This window comes from Monodelphis domestica, chromosome 2 (genome assembly GCF_027887165.1).
Source record: "Monodelphis domestica isolate mMonDom1 chromosome 2, mMonDom1.pri, whole genome shotgun sequence".
Taxonomy (NCBI): Eukaryota; Metazoa; Chordata; class Mammalia; order Didelphimorphia; family Didelphidae; genus Monodelphis; species Monodelphis domestica.
In genome coordinates this window covers 164264544-164278901 of record NC_077228.1, presented here as the reverse complement: position 1 = coordinate 164278901, position 14358 = coordinate 164264544, and the positions used below count along the sequence as shown (strand labels likewise).

Sequence of the window (14358 nt, the reverse complement as noted above, 5' to 3'; positions counted from 1 at the left end):
TTCTGTCAGGAGACAGTTGTAGAGACAAAATTACCCTTTTTTTTTTGCAGAGGTCTGACAAAGTTTAGGCTTCTATGCGAGGTGAGTGGTCTCTGAGTTGTCTCTCCTCTCCCAACTAGACTGGTGGTAGCAGTGGAAGAGGCCTTCACACACATCAAGAGGTTACAGGAAGAAGAGCAAAAGAATCCAAGGGAGGTGATGGATCCAAGAGAGGCAGCCCAAGCCATTTTTGCCTCCATGGCACGAGCCATGCAAAAGTACCTTCGCACTACTAAGCAGCAGCCCTACCACACCATGGAGAGCATCCTCCAGCACCTGGAGTTCTGTATTACCCATGACATGACACCCAAGGTATGCCCTATTTTGCTTCTCACCCTAGTGGATAGAATGCTTACCTTAAAGTCAGGAAGATCTGGGTTCAAATCCTGATTCAGGCAATTATTAGCTATCTGACTCTGGGAAAGTCATTTAAGTAACCCCTCTCCGGACCTTATTTCTCCTCATTTAAAAGAAGGAAGTTGTACTCTATGACCTCTAAAAATCCTTTCTGGTTCTTGATCAATGATACTTTAGGCCTGCCCCCTTCCACCCTTCCTCCATAGATTCCTTTCTCATTATTCTTTCACATTCTATCCTCCCATCTCTCATCTTTCTCCCATCTTTTATCTGTCACTCTAGCTCAAATTTCTTTGCTTTTCTCTTGGCTGAGATAGTTTCTAGGCATGGAGTAAACACTCTTAGGCACAGGATTAGGGGAAGTCTGGCCTGATTATTCCTCTCTTTGTCTCTTTCTCCCCCTTTATTCCATGGTCTCCTCTCCCTTTTCTTCTTTCTCCTTTTCTTCTTTATCTTTCTCCCCCTCTCCCTTTTTTCTCTTTCCCTTTCTTATCCCTTTCCTTGTCTGTCTCTTCTCCTTTTTCCTTTTCCCTTCCTCTCTCCCCTTTTCTCTCTTCCTTTCTCCATCCCTTTTCCTATCTCTGTCTCTTCTCCCTTTCCCCTTTCCCTACCTCCCTCTCTACATTTCTTTCTCCTTTCTCCTCTATCTTCCTCTTCTTCCCCTTCTCCCTTTTTCCCTCTCCATCTACTCTTTGTCCCTCTCTCCATCCCTTTTCCTGTCTCTGTCTCTGTCTCTCTTCCCTTCTTTCCTCACTCCTGATGCTTACTACCTGTGTGACCTGAAGAAAGTTATTTAGCTTCCCTGGCCCACAGAGCCACCTATCAAATGAGGGGAGTGGTCCATATGACCCTGGCAAACCCCTTCAGTTCAAGGTTTATTATTGTAGGTCCAAGGACAATATTCCACTTTGACCTAGTAGTATTTGTACATGCATGGCCTGCTGTTGCCCCTTGTTGGTCATTGTTGGAATTGCTCTGCTCTTCAACTCATACTGACCAAACATCTGGGAGGGTTGTAGGTGACTGATATACTACCATATGTTTAGAACTGAAAAGCTCCTTAGACATCATCTAGTCCAACACCCACATTTTACACATATGGAAACTGAGTCCCAAAGAGAAATGACTTGTCCAGGATCACAGATTATAAACAGTGATGGTGAGTTTATGGCATGGGTGCCAAAGATGGCACACAGAGCATACTCTGTGGGCATGCAGCTATGCCCTCCCCCTTCCCCATTTGTTACTAGAAAGGCAGAGAGACTCGGGCAGAGCTGCTCCCCTCCCCCTCTCCACAGTGCCTGATGATATTTTTTCTCATCCCCCACCCCTCTGCCTAGCAGCCCAATGGCAGTGCTTTCTCCCTCCCCTGTGTGGGGTAAAGAGGGGAGTAGGGCATGCCCAGCACTTGCCATCACTGTTATAAATCATCTATGATCACATGATACTATTTGACCTTTGATAATAACAGCATAGGGTGGCTGGGTGGCATAGTGGATAGAGTGCCATATCTAGAGTTAGGAAGACTCATTTCATTGAGTTCACTTCTGGTCTCACTCTAGCTGTGTGACCTTGGGCAAGCCACTTAACCCTTTTGGCCTCAGTTTCCTCATTTATAAAACGAGCTGGAGAAGGAAATGGCAAATCACATCAGTATCTTTGCCAAGAAAACCCTAAATGGGGTCATTAAGAGTTAGATATGATTTAAAAAATGACTGAACAATAACTGATAATAATAGCATATATATGTAAAATGAACAGACAAAAGTTACATGCAAGGTACTGTGCTAGAGATAGAAAGGAAGGTAAATAACACAGATCCTGCCTTCAAGGAGCTCGCATTCTAATAGGGGAGACAGCATGCAAAAAACTATGCACAAGCATACCTCTGATATTGACTCCTATTTATTTTATGCACATACACATCTACATAATAAACTAGAGCTAGTTTCAAAAGGAAGGCATTGGAATTAAGGGGGATTGGGAAAGATTTCTTGCAGAAGGTGGTATTTTAGCTGAGACTTGAAGGAAGCCGGAGATACTAAGAGTAAAGACCAGGAGGATTAGCATCCCAAGCATGAAATCCAGCCAGTGAGAAGACACAGAGAGGAGATGAAATGTCATTTGTGGGGAATGACAAGGGGGCCAGTGTCACTGCATTGTAAAGATAGAGAAGGGAGTAAATTATAAGAAAACTGGAAAGGTAAAGAGGGACCAAGTTAAGAAGGGCTTTAAAATCCAGAGGATTTACATGTGATCTTGGAGACAACTGGGAGCTATTGATTTTATTAAATGAAGAAAGCATGTGTGCTTGCATGTGTGTAATGTAACCAGACTTGTGCTTGAGGTAGACTAGTTTGATAGCTCTGATTTTGAGAATGAACTGGACAGGGGAGATTTGAGGCATGGCAACTAATTAGCAGAATATTGCACTGGTCTAGAATTGAGATGATGAAGGATTGTATCAGAAAAGCCATGTCAGAGAAAGGGGCCTTATATGAAAAATATTACAAAGGCTGAGTCAATGGGATGTGGCAGCACTTTGGATATAGTTGGAGAGAAGAAGTGTGAAAGAGTGAGGGGTTGAGGCTGATGCCTAGGTTATGAATTTGGGTGACTAAGAGGATGATGATTCCCTCAACAGTAACAGGGAAGTTAGGAAGAGGGGAAGGTTTTGGGGAAAAGTAATGAATTTTCTTTTGGTCATGTTGAGTTTGAGATGTCTATGGGACATCCATTCTGAGATGACCAAAAGGCAGCTGGACATGTAAGATCAGCTGGACATATAACATTGGACCTCATGTTACACATTATTTGCATAGAGATAAGGCTTTTTTTGGCAAGAAGGGCCACCTTCATGTGATATAGATGAAGGAAGAGATAATGAAGTAAGGCATCTGAGTGATGTTAAATGATGATCAGGGGGAAAGATGGAGTTCATGGTGAATGTTTTCAATTTTTTCAGTGAAATCAAAGCAACATTCTCACCTGGGTGTAGTTATGAGATGTTTGAGAAGGGTTAAAAAAATTTGGATAAGCTTTACCTTGAGTAAGATAGTGAATCGATTAGAGTAAAAGGATTGCCAAACAATTGTAGGCAATGGCAACATTACAGGGACAGTCATCTCTGTGTGTCGTTCAGGTGGGGTGGGAAATGAGTAAATTGAGGAGCTGGAAGTTAAGATATTTGAGAGTATCAGTATATATACGTTGACATTCTCTAGAATGACTATAGGAGTTGAGAAGGAATGAAAGATTATGAACTACACCAGGAGCAGTCTTACCAGAAGCAGTCCAAGCCAGTCCAAGCTCCTTCGACCCCAAAATTCAGGACAAAGACTCCTTGCACAGAAAGTTCATCAGCTTTTATAGTCCTTTTTTTACATCACTTCCTGTCCCTTCCTCTACTTTACAGGGACCAATTGCAGTCTTTGTGGAACTCTTTTAGGAAGGAAGGAGAGTGTCCTTAGGGTCAGTAAACATCAGCCTCCAGAATCTTGATTAGGTGGTAAATACAAATTTAGTGAACCTTTGAGGAGGAGAGCTTACTGAATGATGGTAGTGGTAGAAGTGGCAATGGGTATCAAAGAGAAGTATGAGTTACCCACAATGACCTATTAATGAGTCTAGGGTTATGACTAAAAGTGTAACCAGTGCTCGAAAGAATGGCCAGTAAGCTGTGTCATCAGAACAGAGCTGGGGCTCATTGAGTACAAGAAGATGGAGAGCGGAAATATTTTAAGATGAAAGCAAATCTATAATACATGGAGGAGATATTCTATAGAACACAGGAGTGAATAGATCTTGAATGGCATTGGGGGGTGAAGCAGGGAATATGCAGTGGGGAGCAGGGAAAGGGGTTTGTGAAGTGACAGCTTTGGTTTCAGAATCACTGGGATGGGGAAGTTCTGCTAAGTATCGAGGAGCAGACTCAGATAGATTATCATTTGTCTCCAGGAATCAGATAGCAAATGTGGAGTTGTAATCAGCATGAAAGGACAATTGAAATGGCTGCTCCAGGCAAGGACCCTCCTTTCGGGAAGGATGGGGCATCTGGGATGGAGCTATGGCAGAGCAGTAGCATACATGTTGGGCAGATATACTCATTATAAAATGGGGATAATAATGGCACCCACTTGACAAGGTCATTATGAGGATTGAATGAGACCATCTTTGTAAAGGGTTTTCCAGAGTGCCTGGCACATAGTAAGTGTTTAATAAATGCCACTTCCTTTCCCTCCATACACACACATACACATATGCATGTACATACATATACATATATGTGTGTGCATGTTGTATACACAAAATGCTTTCTTCACAACAACCTTATGATAAATTGAGGTACAGAAAGACTAACTGCCCAGGAACATATTGCTAGTAAGTGTTAGAATTGAATTCAAATATAGGTTCCTTGATTCCCATTTCAGTTTTCTATCTGCTGTGTTATGTATGCACCTCTGTAAACCCAAGTCTAGCCTTGACTCTTGCAGTTAGGAATAAAGGAGGAATGAGGAAAAAGAGAAGGACAGCAAGGGTGGAGGTCATTTTGGGGAGGAAGCCCTTTCTGCAGGCAGTGTGAAGGAGGGAGTGCAGTGAGGTGGGAGCAAACAAATACCACGCTATGGCATAAGTCTTCTCTCTCCCTTTCCCAGGCCTTTCTGGAGCGGTACCTGGCAGCTGGCCCCACCATCCAGTATCACAAGGAGCGCTGGCTGGCTAAACAGTGGACACTGGTGAGCGAAGAGCCAGTGACCAATGGGCTCAAAGATGGCATTGTCTTCCTCCTCAAACGCCAGGACTTCAGCCTGGTGGTCAGCACCAAGAAGGTCCCATTCTTCAAGCTGTCTGAGGAGTTTGTGGACCCTAAATCGCACAAATTTGTCATGAGGTTGCAATCTGAGACCTCTGTGTAACTGTGCAACAGAATGGGGTGGGGCAGGGGGCTATGGGAAGCTCCTGGGGGCAGTGGGAGGAGGCTTGAAAGCCAAGGCCTCATCCAGTCCTGCCTCCTTCCTATCTGCCTCCAACTCTGTTTTTTACTTGAATTACTAACTTACTCTCACTCCCACTCTATCCTCTTCTTTTCTTCCCTTCCCTGTCCTAGGTGAATGGGGAAAAAGACCACCCTGAGAGTGGGGGCAGTAATTAGGGAGATTCTTATCCTTCTGGTTTTCCCATTGCTTCCCACCTCAAGCCCTATGGGAATAGGTCTCCCTCTCTCCCCCTTTCTTTCTATTTCTCCATGACAGTCTCTGCTGAAAGGGGACATGGCCCTTTTGTCCTCTTCTCTTTCTCCTTCATTTTTCTCCCCTTTTCCCCATCTAGGTTATTGTAGCAGTTCTCTCCAGTAGCCTCCTGGAAGTGCTTTTTCCAAGGGGTGAAGTCAAGATCACAGCAAACCATGGTGCCAAATGATCCCAGGTCAGGGCTAGTCCTCTCTGGCCTCCAAAGGGAGGATGAGGCTGCTCGTCCTGCCCATCTCACTAGACCTATCTCAGGAACTCTGAGTTTTGAGGGCAACAGGACTCCCGAGTCTGTGGCCTTTTTAACTCCTGCACAAGTCACCAGGGTCAAGAGTCTCCCATAGATATTTTTTTTCCTACTGCTGCTATAGCCTCTTTCTTCTCTTCTGGTCCTTTTATATTCCTGTTTCTCTTTCTTGAGCACCCTAACCCAAACACACACACACACACATATATATACACACAGACAGACACACACACACATACACACACACACATACTCTCTTTTTCTTTCTCTCTGTCTCTCTTCCTTCTCTCTGCCTCTCTGTCTCTGTCTCTGTCTGTCAGTTTCTCTCTTCCAGAAGGGAAGCTCATACCCCCTGAACCTTGTCAGGGAAAATCCTAATTTTCCTTTCCTGAGCTCTTCACTCAGATGGGATTACAAGAACACCGGGGAATGCAGTCCCTTTGGCTACTTCCCCACGGACATGGGAAGCACTCTTCCTCTCCTGTCTCCCTCTTATCTGCCTTTCCTTCCCTAATTCCCTACCCCAACTCTTTCCTATAGGGTGGATTTTCTTCCCAGTCTTGCCTTCACTGGTAATCCTAAAAGGGAAGGAAAGACCCATGGACAGCATTGTGGTCTCATGGAAAGAGAGGTGAATTTGTAGCCAGAGGACCTGGACTTAAATCCTAGCTCTGCCACTTAACTATCTTTGTGGCCTTGAGTAAGTGAAGTGACTTTAACCTCTCTGGGCCTTAGTTTTCTGTAACATGACAGAGCTGGACCAGAAGGTGTCTCTTAGCTCTATATCTATAATCCTGTGATAACATGGAGTTTTGGAAGAGTCCTGTGACAGTCAGTGAACCCAGCCCCTTCTTTTCTTCATCCCCCAGGGGAGGTCTCTCCATTGTTAAACAGGTGATGTGATTGAAAGGAGTGAGCTGCTGAGCTTCTTTCTTCCTCCATGACAAATGCCTCAGGCTTTTTTTCCCCTGGGCAGAAATACTACTTTTCTATGTTAAGGAGGGCCCTCATTGCTTTTTCTCTTCTCCTTTTAAGTGAGGCTTTTTGCTTCCTCACTTCAATGCTCTGGGAGCTCCTTTCTGTTCTCTGATCTCTGCATTGGGGTCAGGACCCTGAACCCTTGCTGTTTGAGGCCACATTGCCCCTTGCTCCATCTTAGCTTCCACATGTTTATGGCAGGCCTCATCACTTAAAGCAAATGTAGGCAAAATTCCCCTTCCTTCTATTTTCTGTATTTTCAATGTAAACTTGAGTCTTAGTACTTCCAAATGCTGATCTTTTAGCCAAGGGGAATGAGAACTTAAAGCATTAACACTTCCTGCTGCCCCCACTCTTTTCCTTCCATTTCCATCTAGTATCTGAGAAGGGGTCTGCGCTCTGGTTGGCATGCCAAGGGTGCCACCCAATGCTCCCATTTTGGTGAGTTTTCTTCCCTGCATCATTCATTGATTTCCCTTTGTGTGCAACCACCTGGGTACCCCCTTGGTTCATCCCCATGGAGACCTTCTACCTTTAAAGTAGACACCCTGAAGATGACTCTGGGCTCCAAAGTCTGGTGCTAACCTTGTAAGGTGAGACATAGCCTTAGCCACATTTTCCCAACAGGGTCTTTCTGACTAATGCCAACCTTGAATGTGTACATTGGGCCCTCCCCTTCCCCTTTGGGAGTCCTCAGGGAGGAATGGGAATTCCCACTCCCTAGGTACTAGTCAACTTAGTGGTTACAAGTCTGACTTTCCCAGGATTTCAGGTCCTTAAGTTAAGCCCAGAAAGTTCTGAGGCATTTCCAGAGAGTTGGGGGTCAGGCCCTTTTCTGGGCATCTCTGTTTCTGTCCACAAAATTTAATGTGGGAAAGGGTCTCTCCTGGTCATATTTATAAATAACTCTTTCCTAGAAAGGGGTCTTGGATGGATAATGGCTTCACTGCTTTTATGGAAAAGGGAGCAAGATGGAAATTTGAGGTTGTAAGGGGGAAGATATTTGAGATCCTCATTGCTTTCCTAGATTATGGGCAGTGGATGTTTCTTTGAAAGGACCTGCCATGTTTTTAATCACTGTGATTTTTTCATTCCTTTTTCTTTAAAAAAAAAAAAAGAAAAGAAAAAACTAACAAAAAACCCCACCCTAATGTTTTTCCTGTCTTTTAAGCACTAAGGGCTGTGATTGAGAATAGCATTGTTTTGACCCTCTATGTCACAACTGTGGTATCTTTTTGTTTTCTTTTTCTTAAAAAAAATCAGGATGAATTGTGAAGTGTGTGTATGTATGTTTGATGTCTCTCTCCTCTGTGGGAAGTTGTCTTGAGGCTGTGACCATTAGTGGGATGTAAAATTAACACTCTTCCTGGGAGTACTTTTTCTCTCTTTCTCTCTCCCTTTCTCTCCTGTCCCCCCTTTCTCAGCTGAAATTCCATTTTTCTTCCTTCTTATGAGGGCATCTATAGTCCTGTAACCTTCTGGGGAGATCCAAGGTGTGTCCGTCTTCCTCTGGTGTCTCCACCTGACCATTACCTTTTCATTTGAGTTTTCTTGACATACCTAACCCAGCCTTCCCCCTCTAAGGTCACTGTGCCTCAGTCCTTCACCTACCTCACCATTCTGCCTCTGTCCTCATTGACCCCTCTCCCCTAAGCTCACTTCTATGCCATCTGCCTTCATTCCCCACCATTTCTTTCTTAAAGTTTCACCTTCTTCCTTGTCACCCTTCATCCTGTCCTTAAATTCTTTCCTGACATCCCTATTGGAACTCCTGGGCTGTCCCTTTTTTGTTAGAAGAAATGAGGTGAAACAAATGGACCCTTAGAGACCCTCAGCTGGGCCATCTGTTTTTTGCAGGCTTGTGCTTTCCTCTCTGTTGGGCCCATATAGGCTCCCCTGTCTCTGTATGGTGTCTGTCTGTCAGTTTGCCCTCCTTCTCTTTCCTGTGCCCACCCCCTAGGGCAGTATCTGCTGATGGATTTGTCTTGGTGTAGGACTGTCCCATTATGTTCTCCTATGCGCAGAAGGAAGGGGGAGGCAGAGGGGCTAAGTCCCTTCCAAGTGAGATTGTAAATGTAGAATTTTTCATTCAAATCTAGAATTTTTTTTACAGAGCTGAGACCTTGTGCATGCATGTAGAAAATTGTAAAATGTAAAATTGTTTTTTTTAATATATAAGAAGCTTGTTTTTACAGTTTGCAGTGGATTTAAGCATTATGACAAATTTAGGGATTTTTTTTCTTAAAACATAGGAACTAAAACTGTACAAATTTTTTTTATATAAAATAAACACATTTGACTTTTTTTGGGGTGGTATCCGATTGCTTTATTATTGGGGCAAAGAAAGAGCTTCTGTGAAGTCAGCCCTGAATGGTTTAGATTTTACCGCAGTCCTGCAGCAAGAGACCTAAGCAGTTTATCAAAGTATAAAAAAGTGTCAGCAGAGGGCAATGTAAGCTTGGTTTAGCTGCAAGTTTCTGAGGGTGAGATGGAAGATAAATTGGAATCTGGCAGTGGGCAAAGGGGTTTGTTAGGAAATATATAATGGGGCAGCCAGATGGCTCAGTGGATAGATGGTGGGCCTGAAAGATTCATCTTCCTGAATTCAAATCTGGCCTCAGACACTTAATAGCTATGTGACCCTGGGCAAGTCACTTAATGTTTGCCTCAGTTTCCTTATCTGTCAAATTAACTAAGAGAAGCAAATGGTAAACCACAGCAGTGTCGTTTCCCAGAAAACTCCAAATGGAGTCATGAAGAATCAGACACTGTAAAATGACTGAGACATTTGCTACTTTGAGGGTTACAAAACTGTAGGTCTGGAGCCGGAAGGAACATTAGAGGCCAACTAGTTCAAACCATTTATTTTTCAGATAAGGAAACGGAGGCTCAGAATGATTAATTTGCTCAAGGTCACATAAGTGGGTGGAACCCAGGTCCTTTGATTTCAACGCCTGTGCTCTTGGGAAATGTGAAAGGGATTTTTTCTTGAAAATAAGTACTCAAGAACATTGTGTGACTGCTAAACTTTGTAGGTTCTTCTTGGCTCCTGAATTTTAGCAAGGAGGGATCATGCCTGGAAAATCCCAATCTTCCAAGAATCTTCATGGATGTATCCTTACCCTGAATCCTGCCCTTTTCCCCCTTATGGCTGCTCAAGTTTCGTATATACTTTGTTTGCTTTCCCCATTTTTGATCTTGCCTTGGCTTACCTCATTTCAACATCTTTGGCTTCTCCATTTGTCCGTTTGATCCAGTTTGTTTTTCAGTATCTATGCTGATTTTCTCTTTGGCTCTAGGTACTTCTCTATGTATGGCTGCAGCTATCCTCAAGTTGTACCATTATGACCCAGCATTCAGTAGTCCAATCCAGGAAGCATTTATTAAATGCCTAATATATACAAGATATTCTACTAGATGTTGGAGAAATTAAAATTCAAACTTCAATGCTGGGGTTCTTAACCAGGTATACGTGGACCTCTGTTTAGCCTGTGGATAGATTTAAGGGCATCCTTAAACTTGGAACAAATTACATCTTTATTTCCTCTAAACTCTCACTGAAATGTAGCATTTTCTTTAATTGTGACTAGGCAACACATATTTTGCGTAGGATTCTATAGGCTCCACTGGTCTGCTCAAGGATCCGTGATACAAACAACTAATATTTCTATAAGTGGTTTTAGTTTTGCAAAGCGCATTACAAATACTTCAACCCTGGGATGGAGATGCTATTATTCCCATTTTGTAGAAAAGGAAACTAGCCAGATAGCAGTTTAATGACTTGAGACAAGTCTTGAGTTCAAATGTAGCTTCAGACACTTGTTAGGTGGATGACTGTGGGTAGTTCACTTAGCCTCTGTTTTCCTAGTTTTCTCAACTATAAAAGTAGGGGTTCTAACATCACCTGCCTCAAAAGGCTTTTGTGAAGATTAGAGATAAAGTGCTTATGACAGAGTGGACACCACAGAAATGTTTATTCCTCCCCCCCCTCCCCCAAACCTTAACTTAACTGGGAAGAGTCTTGAGATAGGATTTGGACTCCCGTATTCTTGCCTCCAGATCTAGCACTTTTATCATCTGCATCACCTGGCTGTCTAAAAATTGTCTAATGAAACAGCAATTTCACCAATTTTGAAGTTAATTCCAGTGATGTAGATTGTATACCCATACTGGGAGCCTTTTATCCATGTTCTTTAATTTCTCCCTCTGGCATTTGTCTCAATAGGAATACTCTGTCCCTCTACCTGCTGTGGCTGCCATGTGAACAACCCATCTCTTCCAATCATATGGTTTCTTGGGGGCATCTTTTTTTCCTCGTTTTCAAAGTTCCTCATTGGTTATATATGGTGGCCTATTCACACACGTCATGTAACTTCATTTTTAATTCTTGGGAGACTATTCTATTCAATGTCGTGCTGCCATCTGAAAGCTGGGGATACAAAGGCAAAATGAAAAATAATCTCTGCCCCAAAGGTGCTTGTATTATGCTGGGGAGGATGTGACATAAAAACAGTGGTGGTGATAGGTTGAAGCCTATCTATCCACTTTTCATTCTATGCAGTTTTTGCTATGCCCCTTGATCAATTCTCTGTTGAGCAACAATTCAGCCTACTGGAGGGCTTCCAATATCCTGTGAGCACAAGTTCTGTCTCGAGGTTAACTCTCATCTTCACTACTTGAACGGGTCACCTCCTTTTCTGTCTATTCTCTGGGTGTTATCTTCTATACCACTTCTTGCATGTGGTAACATTACTAATATGTTACAGTCTATTTATTGTCTATCATGTATCTCATTCCCCTTTGGGCCACCTACAGTGCTGAATCTTTGGATATTGTGGTGTTCCATGACTTCCAGATATAAAGACCATGGGTAGAATATTGGTATTATAAAGAAAGATTTTCTTTTTTTTTTAAACCCTTACCTTCCATCTTGGAGTCAATACTGTATATTAGCTCCAAGGCAGAAGAGTGGTAAGGGCTAGGCAATGGGGGTCAAGTGACTTGCCCAGGGTCACACAGCTGGGAAGTGGCTGAGGTCAGATTTGAACCCATCTCTAGGCCTGGCTCTCAATCTACTGAGCTACCCAGCTGCCCCCTGAAAGATTTTCTTTTAAGAGAATATATTGAGATCATGAAAAATGCCAAACAATATTCTCCATGAAATTTTTTCAGCTTGTTAGGAGCTATCAGAACAGATGATGGTCTATTGGTAAAGCAGTGTGATATAGTAGAAAGAGCAATAGATTTGTAGTCAGAAGATCTGAGTTCAAATCTCTTAATACTACTTATGTGATCTTGGGTAAGTCACTTAACCCTTTTGCCTCAGTAAATTCATTTATTTTTAAAATAAGTTTTTTAAATGTCTTTTGCTCTTTATATCACTATAGTTTCCCTCAGTATCCTTCCATCCTCTTTACAGAGAACTATTTCATAAATTTTTTAAAAGATGAAGACAAAGAAAAAGAGGGAAAAAATCACCACAACCAATTAGTACACTGGAAAACTCTCAAAACAGGTGCAGTGTGCAATACCTGTGGACCTCGGTTGTCTTCTCATATCTCTTTTTTTGAGCCAGTGCTTGTTTGTAATTTTGCAACACTCATTTTTGATCCATGTGTATAATTATTTCCATTTACATTATTGTAGATATTATTTTGTCTCTTACTTTTTTTCTGTATCGTCTTTCCATCTTCTCTATGGTTGTTATTTCTTACAGCAATCCATTTTAGTCTTGGTAAATTTAAATTTAAAATTGTGTGGAGAAAAGAAGAATGAAAGATAGCATGGAGCTTTGAGAAGAATATTGAAAGAGTCTGGACCCCTTCTCAGAATAATGATTTTTTTAAGTGCAAAAAATACAAGGGAAACCAATTATATTTAAATAGTCATCTGTCTATAGCTATACATAAATACAGAGACATATTTACACACACACATATATATGTTCATATATCACAGATTACAAAACCTTGATCTGGGGAATGGGGTTTCCTGTGCCAAAGGAACATGAAGAATATCAATAGAATTGCTTTGGTGAATGAATCAAATTGGAAAAAATACCATTTTTTATTTTTCAAAAATGTGCATTTTATATACATACATGCAAATACATATTTAAAACACATAGACTTTTATTGTCTCCTCTTCCTCAGCCACACTATTCTAAATTTTCTCCCTCCTCCATCCATCAAGAAGGCAAAAACAACAAAACTTATGACAAATCTGTATAATCAGGCACAAAAAAATTCGTTAGCCAGGTTTCCCCCCAAAAAAGCAAGGAAAAGGAAAAAATGCTTCAATCTGTATTCTGAATCTCTCAATTCTCTTATTGGAGACTGACAGCATGTTTCACCATGAATCCTTTGGAATCATGGGTTGATACGTTGATCAGTCATTGAGGAAAAAGATACCTTTTGTATGAGTTCAAATTCCTATGATATAATGAAAGGAGCACCAGGATCAGGAAACTTTGGTTTGATTATTGGCTTTGTTGTATTTTTATACTGTGACCCTATGGTCATACAGTCTTTCTGAGTCAGTTATTTATAAAGGAGGATGTTTGGCCAGATGATCTCAGATGGCCCTTCCAGTTCTATATCTATGGTCCCATGATTCCTTGCATGAGTACTCTCTGCCAGTGCATAGTAGATCTTTGCTTCCAAAGACTCACTTGTTACTTTTGGTCTCTTACTCTTGGAACTGGGGCCACTTCAGATTTTGCTGCTCAGACCCAGCTTTCCTACTGCATGGAACAGTCTTTGTTTTCAGTGCTGGGGGGAATTGCCCCTGTCCTACCTTTGGTTAGGGTGGGGGTTTGGAAGAGGCTCTCATTGATGACCCCTAAAGCTGTGACTTGGCTAAGTTCAGATAGTTAATGAGAAGCCAAGAGAACTGCAGTGTCTTTACTGCTGGCCAGTCTAATATTACTCTACACTGTCTACCAGACAATATATTTTAAGTAGCCTACATTCTGAAAGAACTTGAAATACGAGGTGATTAGGGTCCCTCATTTCACCGTATGCCAACCTCCACTGAAATTGGAGTGCTAGGTGGCACAGTAGAGTGCCAGACCTGGAGTCAGGAAGACCCAAGTTCAAACCTGGCCTCTGACTGTATTAGCTGTGTGACCCTAAGCAGGTCACTTAGCCTTTTCTGTTTCCTCATCTGTAAAATGAGCTAGAGAAGGAAATGGCAAAAGACTACAGTATCTTTGCCCAGAAACCCCAAATGGAGCCATGAGGAGTTGGACTCGACGAAAATGACTGAATGACCAGAAGCTTGTGTTGTTTCTTCCCTTCCATTTTGTTTGTCAGTTAGAGGTAAGATGGGATCTATAGTAGGATGGACTTCTTGAGGACTCAGCTGAATTAGTTTCATTCTCTGGGTTCTAAGACTTCTAGAATAAAGAGGCAGCATGATGTAGTAGATAAAACAAAGGACTGGAATTCAAAACATAAGGGATCCAGTTAAGTGCCTTATGTAAGGCACTAT

The 14358-nt window shown here is 42.2% G+C and overlaps 1 protein-coding gene across 1 annotated transcript in view; it reads left to right on the top strand.

Annotated features, from left to right (window-relative positions):
• The window catches only part of VANGL2 (VANGL planar cell polarity protein 2), a 40939-nt gene extending 31768 nt beyond the window's left edge, over window positions 1-9171 (top strand). The window contains exons 7-8 of the mRNA XM_056816157.1: window positions 120-351; window positions 5052-9171. Coding sequence (XP_056672135.1) covers window positions 120-351; window positions 5052-5312 — 493 coding nt within the window. The 3' untranslated portion in view covers window positions 5313-9171. The remainder of the gene's footprint in view (window positions 1-119; window positions 352-5051) is intronic.
• Window positions 9172-14358: the final 5187 nt, after the last annotated feature.